The 19342-nt window shown below is 56.0% G+C and overlaps 1 protein-coding gene and 1 long non-coding RNA gene across 2 annotated transcripts in view; one reads left to right on the top strand and one right to left on the bottom strand.

Moving 5' to 3' along the window:
- LOC119100680 (rho GTPase-activating protein 20) overlaps positions 1-2964 on the top strand; it is a 17647-nt gene extending 14683 nt beyond the window's left edge. Inside the window, exon 8 of the mRNA XM_037223757.1 lies at positions 2899-2964. Within this exon, the coding sequence (XP_037079652.1) occupies positions 2899-2964 (66 nt within the window). The remainder of the gene's footprint in view (positions 1-2898) is intronic.
- Positions 2965-13863: 10899 nt separating this feature from the next.
- On the bottom strand, positions 13864-16962 carry LOC119099942 (uncharacterized). The gene is made up of 3 exons (XR_005094443.1): positions 16915-16962; positions 15119-15188; positions 13864-13943 (listed from the first exon to the last, which is right to left on the bottom strand). It is a non-coding gene; the product is annotated as an uncharacterized LOC119099942 (long non-coding RNA).
- Between the last annotated feature and the right edge of the window lie 2380 nt (positions 16963-19342).

Below are 19342 nucleotides of genomic sequence, written 5' to 3'. Positions count from 1 at the left end.
GATCCCAATCATGGTTCCAGTCCCGGTTCCGATCCTGGTCCCAATCTCGGTCCCGGTCCTAATCCCGATCCCGGTCCCGATCCCGGTCCCGGTCCCGATCCCAATCCCGGTCCCGGTCCGCTCCCGGCCGATCGCTCGCGGGCCGGGCGACGGGCTCGCCCGCTCGGATCGTATCTGCCCGTCCGATGCATGTATCCGTGACGCACGCGTGCTTGCCGCCACGCTCCGCTGCACAGCCGTGTTCATAATTAGGGGACGCGGCAGTGCGGCGGCGGCCCGCGCGGCGGGCTCGGTGCTGCGCGAGCCCAGAGGCACCGCTGGTCGCTCATGTCAGAGCCTGAAACGCCGATGGACGTGGCGTCATCTGAGATGAGCCGGTCTCGGGGAGGGGGAACTGACTGGGAGATCCCTCAGGGTCTGACGGGACTGACGGCGTGGCCCCTGCGGCGTTGATCGGCTTGTCACGATATCAGGGACTGACGATGTCGTTGCTCGGCCGCTAACGTCGCCATCTCTTCCTGACACTGGCGTCACGCTCTCCCCCTCATGTTATGCAATCGGACCTTAGTAGATTGAATGTTCATATATGCAATATACATATGTATATATATATATATATATATATATATATATATATATATATATGACATATATGTAACAAATATGTCATACACAAAGTTAAAAGGAAACATCACGAAACAGATCACTGATAGTGCAATTTGAAGGTTAAAGAAGCATAACGTTAATGCGGTTAATGCGGCGCACGAAAATGCCATTCGACACTTCGCAGCACACCTGTACCGCCGACAGGCACAGAGTTGTTGTCAATATTTTGCACTTGCTGCACATATGACTGCTCACCGCTCCATTCTGACTTATAAATCCGCTTCATCCTTCGTGTAAGTACTTGATACACGGAGATGACAAGCCGACGTGAGCAGCAAAAGCTGGACGAGAGCTTATCAATGTTCGATATGGTTAATGCGCAGTTTTATGTGCGAGCAATGCATAGCATAAAACACAATATGCGTCTTATTGCAACTGCTTGCTAGCAATGCTTTCGAAGCTATGCAGTGTGTGACGGGTGCAGACCCAAAATGTTTTATATAATCCCCATGGTACCGATATTCGGCTTTTCTTAAGCGGTGTCTGACTCAGAAACAGCTTACGGAAGCGGGAGTCCCCTGTGAATACCCAGAGAATCCTGAGGCATCAACGTGTGGCGATGTGAGCAGGGCCCGGACCTGGCGACCAGTACCTGATCATAATGAAGATCAAGGGGTACCGGGGTGACCTGTGCCTGACTGTCCCGAGAATCAGGAGATGCTGGGGGTGGACCACGATCAGACTCTTTCCTGAGGATCAGGGGTGCCGGGTTGACCGACCTGAGGATCAAGGGGCACCGGGGTGATCAGCACCTGACTCTGCCTTGATGATCAGGTGTACTGGGGTGATCGGAAGCCGACTCTGTCCTGGAAATCAGCGCGGGATTGCCGGGGTGACCTGTACCTGACCCTCCTGAGGCACAGGGGATGTTGGGGTGACCTGTACCTGACCCTCCTGAGCACCTGATTACCGGCACAGGGATGTTGGGGTGACCTGTACCTGACCCTCCTGAGGCACAGGGGATGTTGGGGTGACTGTACCTGACCCTCCTGAGGCACAGGGGATGCTGGGGTGACCTGTACCTGACCTCCTGAGGCCAGGGATGCGTGTGGGTGACCTGTACCTGACCCTACCTGAGGCACAGGGGATGCTGGGGTGACCTGTACCTGACCCTCCGAGGCACACAGGGGACTGTACCCTCCTGAGGCACAAGGGGATGTTGGGTGACCTGTACCTGACCCTCCGTGAGGCACAGGGGATGTTGGGGTGACCTGTACCTGACCCTCCTGAGGCACAGGGGATGCTGGGGTGACCTGTACCTGACCCTCCTGAGGCACAGGGGATGCTGGGGGTGACCTGTACTGACCCTCCTGAGGCACAGGGGATGTTGGGGTGACCTGTCCTGACCCTCCTGAGGCACAGGGGATGCTGGGGTGACCTGTAACCTGACCCTCCTGAGGCACAGGGGATGCTGGGGTGGACCTGTACCTGACCCTCCTGAGGCACAGGGATGTTGGGGTGACCTTACCTGACCCTCCTGAGGCACAGGGGATGCTGGGGGTGACCTGTACCTGACCCCTCCTGAGGCACAGGGGATGCTGGGTGACCTGTACCTGACCCTCCTGAGGCCACAGGGGATGTTGGGGTGACCTGTACCTACCCTCCTGAGCACAGGGGATGCTGGGGTGACCTGTACCTGACCCTCCTGAGGCACAGGGATGCTGGGGTGACCTGTACCTGACCCTTCCTGAGGCACAGGGGATGCTGGGGTGACCTGTACCTGACCCTCCTGAGGCACAGGGGTGTTGGGGTGACCTGTACCTGACCCTCCTGAGGCCACAGGGGATGTTGGGGTGACCTGTACCTGACTCTGTCCCGAGGGCCCGTCCCGCGGTGGCAGGGTGGCCAGAGCCCGGCTCGGCGCCGCCCGTTCCGCACCGCCTTCCCCGTCACGCTCGTCGTAGAAAGTCGTCCAGGAAGAGCCCGCGCGCCGAGTCGCCGTGCTGGCGCGGGGGGCGCCGGGTCGAGCCGTAGTCGCACTCGGGGTCGGACTGCACCTCGCGGTACTCCTGCCGCCGCTGGCGGCGGCGCGCCGGGCCGCCGACCGAACGGCAGCCGTCGACGCGGCCGCGGCGATGAGTTCGGGCTGGCCACCGGGCTGGCCAGAGGGCTCAGCGACTGCAACTTCTGCTTCAAGCTGCCGAACATGGTGCCTCGCCGCTGCGTGCGGTGATCTACACCTCTGTTGAGTCAATAGTCCCACCGATAAGTCTGAGTCGCGTTCCTTTGCAGGGTGAGGTGCTCGGCACCATCAGCGGCGCGGCACCAGCCCCCGAGCGCTCGCGACACACCTCATGAACACCGAGCGGGGAGCGCACGGGCTGTGTAACCACGCACCACTTCGCGAGTTGGGATCACACTGACGCGGCGACTTCAATACCCGCCCGCAAACACAGCCGGACCGGCCTTCAGTGCAGCCGTCGAGCCGGCCCTCAGAGCAGCGCGCGGACGGGCGGAGTTGGACAGGAATCAGCCCGCGGACATTTTATGAGGCAGCGCTGTGTAATCAGTTTGCTGGCCCAGCACCTGATTCGTGGACCTCTCTGGAACCCATAAACGGCTCTTGGCGAGCAAGTGGGAATAGCAGAAGTGCCATAAACTCTAATGGCACAGTGGTTTGATCAGACATTCAACTTCATTTGCGCATAGTTTACTGGCTGCTTATAGCTGTGGGTGCAGGTTATGGATGGACGGATCACGTCCAGATGTTTCCAATTTCTCAGTAAACGCTCCATTTTAAACTCGCTGGAGGAATATAATTGCATAGGCTCCGCGAGTAGAGCTGTGAGTTGTGTGTTTGGTATGAAGCAAAAGTATTGAATAGTAGTAACGATTAGAGGAGTTTTGCCGTGTCTATCCGGCTCATACTAAACAGATCAACACGTCTTAGCGTATGTTGAATCATATATATGTATGGTCCTTCCCAAACATGTGTTATTGTTATTCAATGAGCGTCCGCAAAAACCCTACGTAATTGCTCCCTCCCCGACCCAGACTACACAGCGATGACCGAAAGATTCCTGGTACCACCTAGTGACGGTCACCACTGTAGTGACCTGTCATTCCTTGCCTAGAGTTAATGGCGAGCTGACTGAATTTCCGTTTCCCCTGACCGGCACCGAGCTGACCAACGGCCCTCTTCTCCGACTGACACCGAGCTGACCAACCGCCCCCTTCTCCGACTGACACCGAGATGACCACCGCCCCCTTCTCCGACTGACACCGAGCTGGCCAACCGCCACCTTCTCCGACTGACACCGAGCTGACCAACCGCCCCCTCCTCCGACTGACACCGAGCTGACTAACCGCCCCCTTCTCCGACTGACACCGAGCTGACCAACGGCCCCCTTCTCCGACCGACACCGAGCTGACCAACGGCCCCCTTCTTCGACCGAGACCAAGCTGACCAACCGCCCCCTTCTTCGACCGAGACCAAGCTGATCGTCCCCTCCACTTCTCCAGCGTGACCTGGGCCGACCAACGGCGCCCTGCTCCAGACGAGGCCGGCTGACGGTCGGTGCTCCAGCGATCGGCCGGCAGTGGCCAGACACGCCACGGTACACCGACCAACAATGGGATGGGACGTCGCTTGAGACGTGGACCGGGCGCTGGCCGGGTCCATTGACTCCGGACAGCGGCCCGGAGGCGGACGGGATGGGCCGAGCGAGGTCGCTACTCTGCACGTCCGGCCCCGGCACCCGGCTCCCCGCCTCCCGCAGGAGCACCGGGCACTGAAGCCGCCGAGGCCGCGCCAGGCAGCCAGGTGTCGAATGTTGGTCTGAGCTGCAACGTGTCAGCTTGTGTCAGATTGTGGACACAGGATCCCGCGACCATAGCGGTGCTCAGTTCTCTCTGGGGTTGGTGCCGAGCTTGTTCAGGTAACATCATGATAAGCTAACATTCTGCCAGGAATTGGGGTGTCCTGGGGCAGACGCTTCACACCGCTCGAATCCACCGCCACACCTCACGCACGGCAGGCGGCAGGCGAGGACAATATCGACCTCGAGTCGCCTGTCTCGGCGTCCGTGGAGAAGCGGCGCGCCGGCGAACGCCGCTGACCGGCCTCGCCCGCGCGGAGGGCGCGCGGCGCCGGCCGGCTGTACGGCGGCGGACGGACGGCGCCGCCCGCCGACGGCTCAGACCGGTCCCGAAATCAGATCTGAACGAGTACGATGCTCCGGCGCCTGGCGCTGAGGCAGAGATGAGCGCCGAGATCACATCGGCGTCGGGCGTCAGCGCCGCGTCCACGTCCGTCCACACCCGCGCCCAGCCGTCCACGGCGGGTGGAGCGACGGCGACAGGCTGCTCACACCGGACAACCGGGCTTAGTCGATGGTGCACGTGTCAGCTCTCGCTTGCGTGCCGATTCCATGGTCACAGCGAAGACGGACGTGGGTGTAGTTGGGGTGCCTATCAGCCCCAAAAGGCAAACACCGTTCCGCTGCAGTGAGCCAAGCCGTCCAGCGACGCTGGCCACGACTCACTGCGACCAGATCCAAGTCCAAGGCAGCCAACGCCAACTGCTCCGCCCTGCCAGGGATGGACGGACTGCCGCGTGTCGCGGATGGACGGCTGTTTTGTCGGATATGGACAGACTGATGTCGGATATGGACGGTGTCGGCGTGGACGTGGTGCTCTCTCGGGGATGTAAGAGCCGTTCGGCTGGGCAAGAGCATGCCGTTTTCCGTAATTGCGCAGACTTCGCGGCCGTGATGACCCACCGCTCAGGTCACAGTCACTGCCCGCGTGCCGCATCCCGTCCATCAGACCTGTCCACGCCTGCCATCTCGCGGCAGCAGCACACGGGTCAAGGGCGGCGGCCGCGGGAGCCGGCGCCGCTCCGACAGCACCGGCGGGACGTCTGCTGAGACCGCCAGCGGCGGTCGCACGTGCCTGGGATCGTCCGTCGACATCCCGAGAGGCGTGACACGGTGTACGCCAGAGGCGGCGTCTCAAGAGGCGTGACACGGTGTACGCCAGAGGCGGCGTCTCAAGAGGCGTGACACGGTGTACGCCAGAGGCGGCGTCTCAAGAGGCGTGACACGATGGACGTCAGAGGCGACAGCTCAAGAGGTGTGACACCGTGGACGCCAGAGGCGACATCCCGAGAGACGTGACACGGTGTGCGCCAGAGGCGACATCTCAAGAGGCGTGACACGTGGACGCCAGAGGCGACATCTTAAGAGACGTGACACGGTGGACGCCAGAGGCGACATCTCAAGAGGCGTGACACGGTGTACGCCAGAGGCGACATTTCAAGAGCCGTGACACGGTGTGCGCCAGAGGCGTCAGACGGTAAGTAGCAGTCGGCACCGCCAGGTGGTCTTCGGCGCACCTGCTCATGGGACCTGCCCACGACTCGCTTCCTCAAACAGGCCAGTGAGTTGGAAACGGACCGCTGAGAGACAAGGCCTGTCGCATGTCGACGCACGACAAACGACGCTCTGGCACGGACAAGCCCGCGACTAGGGGAGGTAATTCTCGGCATGTACCCTTGCCGCTGTCATTACGAGTGCGCGCCGCTCGACAAGCGCGAGCGACAAGCCAGTGCAAGGTGATTGCTGTGCGGCTGCGTCCGAGCGCTCGTCAAGCTGTGAGAATCTCTCATGCTCCAGCTGCATTAGTCGGAACTAGATTCGCCTCGGGCCGCTTAGGATCATAATCGTTTGCGGTTTAAAACCAGAACCAGATGGGCAGAGCTGCTTCGAGACGGTGGATTTGACATGGGAACGCGGATAAATCGGAAAACGTGACAGCTGCTCCTCAGGCGGCGTTTTGGAGCAGGAAGTGAGATTGGTGGCGTGCCTCGGCTATGCAACGGGACCGGTGCCGTTCACAGTGTTGTTCACTGACGAAACTCATCGGGAGAACTCGGTTCCCTTATGACACAACTTTCGAGTGCGGGCGAAGTCGTAAAAACTTCGAAATTTAGCATTCAGAATGTGGTGTGTTCAGGCATTTCCGTGCCTCACTAAAGGTCTCCGATATTTGACGATTCGGCGAGAGTTTCACATGCGTGTACAGCTTTATGTACAGGCTGGTGAAAGCTGCAGTTGCTGACAGCTCCCAGTCCTATGCTTGTTTCAGAACTCAGGGCTGTCGCGTAACATCTAGCAGCATCCGCATGCCAAAGCCACGGCAACGTAGGGCCATCTCCAAACCCAAGCCGTTCAAAATAGTTGTCTCGTGAGCTCGAATTCACGATACATGTAAGTGGTTCACCGCAGGATGCAGACCATCTTGATAGAAACGGCGAAGGGCGGCGCACCCCTAAATCCGCCCCGAGCCGCCGGTGTCACACCCCGAATGCTGGGAAGGGCAAGGACGATCTTCCTGCCGATTGCTGACAAGCTCGGCCGGTTCCACGCCCACACACCAAGGCGGTGACCGCCAGCCAGGGCGGGCTTTATATGAACATGCAATGTAGCAGACGTGAGCTCGCAGCACGCTGCGGCCAGCCGGCATCCAGTCGGCGGCCGACCATGAGGTCAGCGTCGGGACGGCCATTCCGGGCACGTCTCGTCGTCCATCTCCTGCAGTCGGCCGGCGATCCCAGACAGCTCACGTGCTGGCGGCGGCGGCGGCGGCGGCGCCGCGGCCGGCCGCCGAGCGGCGGGGGAGGTCGGCCGCTCCCCGGATTAGTCTGCTCCGCAGAGCTGGCCTCCCAATGCGTCACACCGTCCCACGGCACCCCAGGGGCAGAGTCGGGCCGATGCCGGCTGGCTCTGGTCTGGAGCCGGGGTCGCACACCCCAGGTCCGGAGCCGGGGTCAGACAGCCCAGATCCGGAACCAGTGCCGGACACCCAAGATCCGGAATCAGCGCAGGACATCCCAGATCCGGAGCCAGTAGGTCCGGAGTCGGCGTCAAACAGCTCTCGTCTGGAGCCGAGGTCGGACACCCCAGATCCTGAGCCGGGGTCAGACAACCCAGATCCGAAATCAGTGCCGAACGGCCCAAGTCCGGACTCAGCGCCGGGCATCCCAGATCCGTGGCCAGTAGGTCCGGAGTCGGTATTAGACAGCTCTCGTCTGGAGCCGGAGTCCAACAGTGCCGGCACAGAGGAGTCGGTGCCAGGGTACGGAACCGGTGTCAGGCTGGAACCCGACCGGAGCACAGTGGGAGCACAGAGCTGGTGTCACACAGCGCCAGCACGAGCCAAACAGCGCCACCGGCCGGACGAGCGGACCGCCGGTGGCTCGGCCGCCGCCGCCGCCACCGCCCGCCGCGCACGGCGGCGGCGCTGCAGCTAATCCTGACGGACGAGGGGCACCCGGCGCTCCCACGGCAGCCTCCTGCCGCCCAGTGACGACGCTGGCCATCGGCAGACGGACAGCTGTACAGCGGCAGATGGCGCAGCCAACCGCCACCGACGACTATTTCGCAGCCGGTGCGAGGTAAAAGGAGTTTTCCTGCGCGGACTCTCGGCGAACCAACATAAACAGTTTCGAGTTCAAACGAGGTCAAATGGCTTCTTTCACTGTCTCTAGCCTAGGTCCAATGGGAAATGTGAGCCAATCTGGGGTCATTCCATAAACTTCATGGCCAAATGGGCCTTGAATCGCCCCTCACAATCGGGCCAGTTAATTTTCGTTTTACAAAGGTAAAAAGCAAAACTGAGAAAATACGCACAACACCTAGCGATCTGAATCACAGGTGTGGTTTCCTCTTCCGTAAAAAATGCTGTTACAGTGAAAATTACCAGACTCAGTGAGGTTAGAACCTGAACACTGCCGACATGTGCATTGTGTTGATGAGTCGTTACCTTAACTTAATACTTTGGCATGCATCATAACAACCTTGACTGTTCAGCAAGCTTAAGACATGGTAAAGAGCAACATGACACCGAAATGAATCCAACCCAAACCCACCACCATTGACATAAGCCAGGATGGGGCATTGGTGCAAGCCCTCCGTTCTTCGAGGTAATCTCCTGAGCGTTTTAACACGACAAATGCAATTACGGCTGATTGAGATTACCACATGTATGTTTGACCTGTAAGTTTCGATCTGCTCGCATATCATATCAGTTTATCATGGCCTCGTTCTCGAAAATGAGGACCTTCGGCGACACATTGATAACTGGGTCTACATCCGACCTTCTTGCCGGGTGGTTTTGCCTGTGTGAATATTATCTGAGAAGAGACGTACCCGACCTTGCAAAGGCTAGCCGAGACCAAGATCAGGTCAAGTCAAATATTGAGGTTGGCGCCAGATTGCGCCAGCTGCGGCCGCTATGGCGTGCCTTAAAATGACTGCAATGCTGCATTAGTGTAACTTTCAATGACCCAACCGAACTTTAAGATCAGATATCATCCGTTTCCACCGGCAGACCTGGCGTAGTTTCGCCGGGTGACGTGTCGGGGATTAGAATGGATATTTTTAAGTGGATGCATTGGCATGCCAGTGAAAGCTATGAACGTGTCTTCACGGCACACCAGACTTTTTTCTATCCTTTCGCATCCGAACCTAAAGCAATAGCTCCTCAGCTTGCAAACTGTTTAACTCCCCACCTTCAGCCATTCACGTCAGCGCGCACCCACGCGGGACTTGCCAAGCCGTAGCTTAACGCGCCTGGAACGCTCCCATCCATTCCGTCATGCATTTTCACAGAAGAGCCATCGCTCCAAATTGAAAGTGCGTCCGGCTCGCCGTCGCTCGCCGCCGGCCGGCCACCAAATGTAATACAGCACAGTCAAATAGGTTAATGGGCGCTGGGGGAGGCGATAGTATGCGATTAGCCGGCCTCGTAATTGCTGTGCGCCGGGCGATTAGCGGGAGCTATCTCGCGCGCGGCTCAAGTGCTCCACTCTAGCCCACGGCCGTTCTAATGACTATTTGTACGTGCAACGCACTTGCGGCGGCCGTCCAGCCGCTCAGCCGACACGGACGGGCACCGGGCCGGACCGCTGCCGCCAAACCGTGCGAGCCCCCGAGCTTCAAGGCTGCGGGCGGCTGCCTTCCTGGAGGCCGGCCGGGCCGACGGCGCCGCGCCCGCCGCCCGCCGCCCGCCTCCCGCCGCCCGTCGCCCGCCGGACCGCCGCCCGCCGCCCGCCGGACCGCCGCCCGCCGGGCCGCCGTGCAGCTCGGGTCACGCCGGTCGGTAGGGTCAGCGCCGGGTGAGACGCGGCAGACGCGGCGGATGCGCCGACCCCCTGCCGCCCCCTGCACTGCGACCGGTCTATCTCAGCCAGAGCCGAGCCCGCACCGGCCACGATCCCGGGCTGTCTCCATGCAGCCCGCCCTGCCGGACTGCGTCATTACCGCGCGCCGCGCCGAGCTGTGTCCACACCACGCAGCCCATCCTCGAGCTGCGCCCACGCGGTGCGCGGCACGCACAGCTGCCCATCTGTGTTAAGGAGGCCAGGCAGGTTGGGAATAGGCTTTACGAGCCCGAGTGGTGGCTGTTCGACGACTTTCACACAATGAACGGGGCCACCGCTGCCGTTTGCGACGACGCGTAAGCGCGGGAGAAAGCCGAAATGGGAGGGTTCGACAATGCCGAGTAAACAGCGTGTGATTCATGAGGCTGCCACGGCGCGGGGCTCATACGTTGACGTACTCTGACTGACAAGCCACGGCGTGCGACGGAAGGTAACACTCAGAGATTACGGCGCTGACTGACGGCCCACCTGACGTGTGTCAAGTACCCGCTGGTTTGCTGCGAACCACCGGAAGTTCTCAATCAGTTGGCAGCTGCTTCGCCCGAAAATCACGGAAGTATGCTTAAGTAAGCAGTGAAACCAGGCATATCAGTCACAGGATTTTTTTCAAGTGTATGTTTGCGAGATGTGTAGATAGTGATGTACGTGTCAACGTTCGCTTACTGTTTAAGGCTCTCGGGGCACTCTTTCCATTCACCATCCGTATCAGACATGGCCTGATACGTATAGAATAGAGCACAATCAGAGTTGGTTGGAGGAGTGAAACACTGCCGTGAACAAAATATTCGACTTCCTCCAGTACAAATTGCCAGCTGCACCTGTGGCCGCTAGACGGTAATTTGACCATCACAGCTATTACGTCGCTATATGAGGTTATTGATAATCACAGCCCGTCATGAGGCTGCGCAACGGTGAGAACCGCGCATTCCTGTTAGAAAAGTAGGAAAATATGGGAGCTGCGCTCCATATCGTGATTAAAGACTGACCGGCGGAATGCGATGGTCTAAAGCCTATAAACGAATGGAGAATGTGACCGTGAGCTCCGGCAAACGCCGGATGTAGACAAAAAATCTCACTTTGCTCCAACGCTCACGGATGCGCACAGGACGTCCGTTGCAAGCCCTCGAGTGGACAGCAGACATACAGCTGTGCATGCCACGTGGAGGCACATATGCCATGAAGAAACAATAATCATCCAATCGTACATTGACTGGTTACTGGGGTGTGTACACAAGCTGCGTATTACCCTCTGCGCCTTTGTCAAGGGCACCAGTATACGTGGCACTGATCTTAGTAACCGCTGCTTCCAACCGTTATTTTGCATTTCGCTTCGATGTTGCCACTCGCCTGATTTTGCGAAACCTCGTAAGAAGTACAATAATATGCAAAGGTCGCTATCTTTCACAACGGATTACAAGCGCAAACCGCTACATGTTTGTGCAACACCGTCAGCAATGTTTATGCGTTACATAACGAAGCTCGGAGGAATCTGGTGTTAAGCATTCATGGGCAGCTTACGATGCTTCAAACATGTGTCCAGCACACAACTGCCGGGCTCTAACTCGATAGCGAAGCGCTGATAGTGGTGAACGAGGCGTTGGATTACAACGGCTCGTTGTGTACTGGTTTATTATACGATGAACCGGTACAGGGCACATTCCAGAATGTCAGTGTCCGGTTGCTGACAACCAGCAAAACTCAGTATCACACAGCCATGTCTGGTGCAATCATCTGCTTCCATTTGAATAATGGTTCTGCAGCATATGACACTGTGCTTCTCTGACAAGTTCACAAAAGCAAGCTCGTGGACAAAGTTTATCTGTACTCAGAGCAAGGCGCATCCATGTTTGGATAAAAATGCATCTGCCATGAGTTGGCATCACAAGACTATGAACTAACACACTCCATGCTGTTATCGTCCCTTAAGCCCTTTTCTAGCTCCAATTGAGAATGTTTTCCATTACAGACATTATTCACTACAAAGGACATAGTGTGCTTGCATTACATTTGAGTCCACTTCCCATCGTTGAAGCGGGCGTCGATTTTGTCCGACCGTCGTGAGACAGGCATGCCGTGCGTATGCAGCGAATAGCATTTTGTATGTTCTATGTGTGCCTTTCACTAAAATGTGGCAAGCTCAAGTCGGAACGATCATTTAGATCTTCTCACCAAAGCACAATGTTCAATGTGACAGCAAAAAGGTGATCAACAAGACGACTTCATTCCAAACAACGTCTATGGAAATCACGATAGCAAACGATTTAGCCGTGGAATAGTGATGGCGGTGTGTCCCCGGAGGCAAGCATCTCACCCCGGGTCATTCCGCCTTCGCCGCCCGCCCTGTAGAGGCGACAGGCAAGCCGTTTGTCCAGCACATGATAAGTTACAAGTGGCTGGCCCGCTCAACTCTTGATACGTAGATAAATACCAGATGTGTGCAAAAAAATCAAATACGCAAGTCGGGTCAGATCTGTTGGCAGACCACCCTCCCCCTCCTATTCCAACCTTCCCGCTGCACACCCTTCGGTTTAGGGTGGGCCAAGCCCCAAAAATCACGGTAAATATCCCCAATACTCTCTTCTCTCCTCGTTTTCTTAGGCGGCCACGGCTTCACCTTTACTTATTTCGCACTGGGCTTGTGTCACGAGAACCACCAATGCTTCCAAGTATCATGATTCCCGAACAATTGCTGTGATTCGTCCGCTGGCATAGCATAAAAATCATTATACACGTATGCGCAGTGGAGTCCTGTCCCTCCCACCGGCCGCCTCTCCCGAGCCAGCTGTGAAGCACTCACGCAGCGGCTCTCACCGCTCGCCTCCCCGCGCACCCCCGCTCTCCGGTCGGGACGCGGGCGGAGCGCAGCGCCGCCGATCGTCGGCCCGCCTCACCGCCACCGCCGGCCGAGGCTGACCGCCGCTCCCGGCCACAGCCACGTGCACGGCGGTGGCCGGCGGCGGCGCAGGTGCGCCCGGCAGCGCCGCCGGCGCCGCCACTGCCGGCCCCCGGACGGCGCGCCCGGGTAGGTGGCGCCACCGTCCGGTCCGGCCCGGTCAGCGGTCCCGCCGCGGGCGAAGTCGTGAAGTAATTTGTCAGCTTGTGGCAAACTGTGAAGCTGCCGCGACCTTGCGTTGGGCAGTCCGATACATAAAGAGGCGGCGAAACTTATCCGGAATGCATTGAACTGAATATTTCTCGTTTTGATGGCGGCTTAAATGTATGAATTACGTACATACCACTTAAAAAGTTACCAAATTGTTGAATTTGATGAAACAGACTGGTTGCGTCTACCTCTGTTTTTTACACTTGATATCGAAGTTGTTTGTAGGTAGCATTATTATGTTGGAGTGGTTGAATTAAAAAATGATGGGTTAGATCATAGTCTGTAAATATTTCCAGGATAGTCTACAGCGTTTCTAAAAACTAACATTCAGAGAAAAATAGTCTGCTTCCGTAACAGATCATAGCCTTCGTGCGGAGCACTCCTGCTTTCTTCAGAACAACTGTTAAATAGTTGTTAGCGCGCGAGCCACGTCGCATGTCGCGTCGCGTCGCACGTTGCAGAGACGGCGGGCCATTTTGCGTTGCAGATGTATGTTCTAACCAGTGTATTTACGAGCCACAAAAGCCCACGAGGAACACAATGGGCAATCTGATAAGTATGTGGCGGTTATATCAGGAAGACGTGGTTGGTTTCCGTGTCGCGGAATGGCCCGTTCCAAATACGTCGCCCACTCGCCACGACACCGCCCACCCGTGTCGCAGTCGTACTATTTTGAATCGTCTGGCCATGAAAGCAGCACGCTATTGACCAGTCTTGTCAAGTGTTATGTCTCGAAACCCCACGTGACGCAAACCATCCATATATCAATGACAGCAGGTGGCTGATGTCCGATGCCTGTGATGGAATATGTGATTATATATATGCCTTTGACACACACACACACACACATACATACATACATACATATATATATATATATATATATATATATATATATATATACTGACCGGTAGGTGGAGCAGGGCGTCCAGCGTGTGCTTGGCCGCGCCCCGGCGCAGGCGGCAGAACTCCACGAACTCGCCGTCCTCCGCGTGCTTCTGCCGGTACAGCCTGCGAGCCGGGCACACACCGCAGTGTTGTCAGCTGTCAGCTGCCGACACAGGGTTGTCAGCTGCTGCCCCACTGGCGGGTGAGACCCGAGCGGACAGAACCACAGGCAACGCAAGGTACCTCGGCGCCACGCAGCGCCACGAGGCGCAGCCGCACCGTGGTACTGCAGGCGGTAGGTACTGCAGGTGGTACTGCAGGCGGCACGCCGTGTCATGCAGTGCCGGCGCTGCAGCACGACACAGCGCCGCATGTACCACAGGCAGCAAACCGCGCGTGAAATCCCACGATACCACTGGCAGCAAACGGCGCCACGTAATCACAGCCAGCACACGGCACCACACGGGAGCGGGGATAGGATATGATGTCACCGATGGATGTGGTACCTCATGACCGCGGGCACCATTACGAGAACAGGCGACAGACAACGGCAAACACTTAGTAGAGCGTCGAGATACATACGTTATTATGGCACCGTACGGTAGTAAGCCGCGGGAATTACCTGTCAGTTTGCTGGCTATCCCCGCGAAATGATGGGGTAACAGAGAAAGCACATCACAGCAGATGCACACGACTCGCGCTGCGATAAACCGCGCAATGACTTGCGCCGATATTTTGCGATATCCATGCGTCGTCCAGAAAATGAAGTAGTAGCACATCAGCCTTTGGCCGCGAACGGAAATAATGCAAGAAGAAATCGTCGAATATATCAAAGTCGCTTATGAATGGTGTCGTGCATCTGGACGATTGGCGGAATGTTGCCAATCAAACCACAGATCTGACAGAGCCTGTCTTGCAGCGGGCATGCAACGGGACATCACTATGAGCAAGCGGAAACTAAAGCTGGATCAGCCACCGCATATCTTTTTGATGATCTCATTTTCAACCCAGCGGCGCGGCACGGTGGCATTTCGTTTAAGACAAAGGCGCGCTCCGAGCGATCGCTTCTGTCGCTGCTCTGCGCTCTTCACATAAACATACGCTGCTGCGGATCGGTCTTAATATGGGGCACGTCACACTGCGCCCAGAGCACCAATTGGGAGAGTCCGATGGGCGGACGGGTCGGTGCTCTCTGATCGCCGTGGGGAGAGGGCACATGGAGGCCGGCCGGCTGGGTCTCTGCTCTGAGCAACGGAGCCTGGCGGCGGTCCAATGAGAAACGACGGCAGCGAACTCACCGTCTGGCCGTAGTGTAGAACGCCTTGTATTCTTCGTACTGCCGCATCAGCTGCTTGGAAAACAGGCCACCTGTCGTGGAGAGAGGCGATTACATAAACCCCAGGTCTGAATCCGTAAAAATAGCATCTAATCGGCTTCCCTTACAATCAAAGTGGAAAATCCTGCCAAATCCTGCTAAACCCCTCAGAGGATTATTAATCGTTGCACAGCACTCCGTGTCGCACGCAGGTTATCATGCCACGTTCAGTCCGCGCAGTTCGAAGGCTGGTGGGATGAGCCCCTCAATACGCGCTCGGCCGGCCGGTGGAATACGCTTCGCCCGTGTGGGGAGGTTAATTTGACCATCTCAAATCTAAAACAAATAAGACAGCTAGAGACTCCAAGTTAACAGGGCGGGATGATTTGCATGTAGACTGACTTGTGTCAAAATTAGAGGTTCCTAGAATGTGATCTTCGGATCAAATACAGCCAGCCAAGGCCAAACTTCAGATTGGTGTCCGAAGCGCTGCCAGATTTCCTTAAGCAACAGCCTTGAACCTTGAACTTGGATGCCTGTTCTGAGTAAAAGATCACTGGTGCTCATTTACGACCAGCGGCCTTCTTTGGCCTTCAGAAGGGAATGGTAACAAAAGTCCTACGAGATTGTTATGATTTTTGCTTTTGAATAAGTGTCATGGATGACGCTAAGCGGTACGTTCCTAAAAAAGGTAAACCTGGGTCCTTTTAGGTCAGTGACCAGCTCTCATCTTAAAAAAGTCCACGTAAGCTGTCTGTTGTGGTTCCTGTTATAGAGAAATTGGAAATGAGCAGCAAAACTTTCGCCATTCAGCAAAATCTCGAGTAAAAAGGCAGATTGATTTGACCACAGTATGATCTCCGTACCTGACTCTCGGTCAATTGAATTTGTTGTACTTATAAAGCATATTGGTGAATTGCCTAAGTAACTAGCTCGCAGATGAAGGGTTTCGTCTAATGCTCTGTTGTCCGATCAGATTGCACAATTCCCTAGAAAGAGCCTTCGCTGACAGCCACGGCTTTATTTTGACCTGCCAAAGGTTGATGACCTTACAAGGTACATCTATTTTTTCGAACAAAAAGATCTGCTGTTCAGTTGTCACAGCTCTGCAGACTTAGGTGCGGCTACGCCCCGCCGTTCGGAAATTATTCTGTAAGGCTTTTTGGACGTCAAATTGATCCCCCCCCGTTTGCAGCCCCCCCCCCTTGGAGGCGAATGTCTGGATTTCACAACTGAGCGAAGACCGGAAACCTTTAAGTACCCGAAAGAGGGAGTGGCTATATCGGGGTCGACCAATCTGGAGCCGCTGACGTCAGCACCGACCGCGCTGGGTGACGGCCGACCTGCCCCCCGACCAGAGCCTCCCACAAACACCGCAGACGACGTCACTGGCAGACGGCCGACCTGCCCCCCCCCCCCCCCCCCCCCGATCGGAGCCTCCCACAAACACCGCAGACGACGCCACTACCCTCTCGCGAGCACTGTTTTCGGACCAGAGCGGCTGACTTACGATCCCCAACTGTGGGCTCAGGCGCACTGGACCGTCTGGTGATGAGGCCACCACGCTTCGTACTACCAACCACGGGATTCGTGTCACGCCTCGCGGAGGCCCGCGTCTTACACGGTAGATCTCGGTGGTCGGTGCTGATGCAACGATGACTTCACGAGGCCTCCGCGCCTTATCGGTGCACCGCAGGACTTGTATCATGATACTTTTATGAAGTCTCACACGCCTCTTCCTGCCAACCACGCGACTCGTGTCGCCCGAGCCTTACTCACCTACTCGAGTCTCATCCTGGTTCCAGTTAGCTAGCGCCGACTCCAGCTGAAGAAGGCAAACAATCGGTTACACAATGTTTAACACCCTACATCTGTGCAAAAGCAGAATCATGCATGCGGACAGGCAGCATCTTCCATTTTGCATAACACAACAGGAAATAGTAATGCGAATCGCAACGCGTTTTATTGAAAAACTGTCCGGGAAAACAACTTCCTAACTAGGTCAGAACACGGTAAATTGGCCGTCCAAACCGCCCACGCAGAGATATCGGATATGTGTGGCGTCAAAGAGTACAGTCAGGAAGAAACATGATCAGACACTGTCTGATTGACGCAAATAACAAGTTTAGGGGAGGGCGCTGCTGAACGACAATCGGCTTCTGAACGAGAGGCAATTAAGTGACATCTAGCGGCCAGAAAAATAAGCTCAGAACCTACCGCCTGACGACAGGGACCTCTGCGAGCGGCGGATAGGGAGATTATCTGGCACATAATGACAGGTCATCTCGTGAGCCCATTGGTGAGGATGCCGCTGATACCAACATTGAGCAGAGCTTCTCACCAACCAGTAACATCTCAGCACTGAGCAGCCGGCCGTAGTTCAGGCTCCAGAACATGCTTGCCAGTAATCGGTAGATAAATCTCCCAATAAATGGCATCTAACCGTGCCAACGTCACTAACTTTACTTCAGTCACCACGCGTCTCCGGACACCAACTACAAAAAGCCAAGAGGGAGGGGATCCGTCGCAATGTAGCCATAAAACGGTGAAAAGCAATTGTTGCTGCGCTGTGTTTGCCTTACAACGTAATAGCATGGTCTACAGACGTCAGGCCCCAAAACACAGCGCGAAAGTGCGAAAAACGCAGCTTTGGTAGGATATATCATATAAATTTTATGCTGCCTTGTCGGCAGACATTTCTGTTGGAATCAGAGTCCAGCACTCATTTTGCATAAAGTGCAAAATATATTTGCACGATAGTTTAACTAAACACCGTCTAAGAAGACCAGGCCGTACAGACAGCTCCGTACCACCTAAATGAATCCGAAACTCAACAATATCTGACCCTTATTTGCATCTCATTCTGGCGATCAGCACAGCGCTGACGGAGTTGAAGTGCCGGCTCATTTTGGTGATCAACATGGTGCTGACGGAGCCGGGATGTCAGCTCACCTTGGGGATCAGCATGGGGCTGAAAGAGTCGGGATGTCAGCTCACCTTGGTGATCAACATAGGGCTGACGGATCCGGGATGTCAGCTCACCTTGGTGATCAGCATGGCGCTGGACCAAGCCGGGGTGTCAGCTCACCTTGATAATCAGCATGGCGCTGACGGAGCAGACGGGCTGGATGCCAGTGAAGAGCTGGCGGTGCTGCTCAGAGCTGATGGAGCTGAGCTTGCGCAGCGGCGTGCCGTAGATTTGCTCGACGCCTTTGATCGAGGTCAGGTAACGCCGCTCGGCGACCAGCAGCGCCTCGGTCAGGCGGTAACGCGCGTCACCGGCTGAAACGCAGCGGTTACGTCACCGACCGATGACACGCCAGAGGAGCTAGAACACTGCAGGGCTCTGCGGGCTAGAACACTGCAGAGGATCGCCACTTGGGGAGCGAGAAGTCATTGGTTGAAGCGCATGAAATGTTGCTTGCGCGCAGAGTACCATTTTAAGAGACACGCACATATATGTGTCCGCTTTTAAATGAGCAAGCACCGGGCAACCGGATTCAGGGAAAAGTAGACTTGAGAATACTCCAAATAGTATATAATCTTACATTGTTCAAGCAGCATATCGAAATACAAATTCGAGCAGCCAAGAGTGCAAGAGCCACCGACAAAACTACATACACATTTTTACTACATTTTACATACACAAACTACTACACACAAGTTCTATACACATTCAATGTTCCAAAAAGCGGCCAATGAATCATTAATTGTGCCATAGCGGCCAACAAATATAACATGTGAGAACGCCTGTTCCTCGTTCGGGGAAGCATAATGGTATTAGCTTGATCCATAACACATATCAATCAGACAAACCAAATAAAACGCAAGTAAAACAACAGACGATGCGCTAGCCTCTGCCTCCTGACGGTCATATAACATCCCACGGTAATCACTGCACGATGCTATAGCGGCGGAACACGAGACGAATGAGTATAGCATGAAACCAAATGACAAACAAAAGTTCGAGCGGAAAGAGTCAGTACACGACTCCAGCGAAGGTAGGGCTGAAAATAGTCAGTTTACCATGAGCTTAATCCGTGACACGTAAGCGAAAGTGACACAGATCTGTGCAAACTCGTGCACGCAACATTGTTTTCCTTCTCATGTAAGCGGCAGACTGCTCCCGAAGCAGCCAGACATCTCCGGAGATCTGACTGCTGGCAGCTCGCTCTATCCCTGCCGGAGTTCATTGTCGCCAGGCGGC

This window comes from Pollicipes pollicipes, unplaced genomic scaffold (genome assembly GCF_011947565.3).
Source record: "Pollicipes pollicipes isolate AB1234 unplaced genomic scaffold, Ppol_2.1 Scaffold_4881;HRSCAF=5763_pilon_pilon_pilon, whole genome shotgun sequence".
NCBI classification, from domain to species: Eukaryota; Metazoa; Arthropoda; class Thecostraca; order Pollicipedomorpha; family Pollicipedidae; genus Pollicipes; species Pollicipes pollicipes.
The sequence above is the reverse complement of the archived record's forward strand: the minus strand, read 5'-3'. Positions and strand labels throughout refer to the sequence as shown.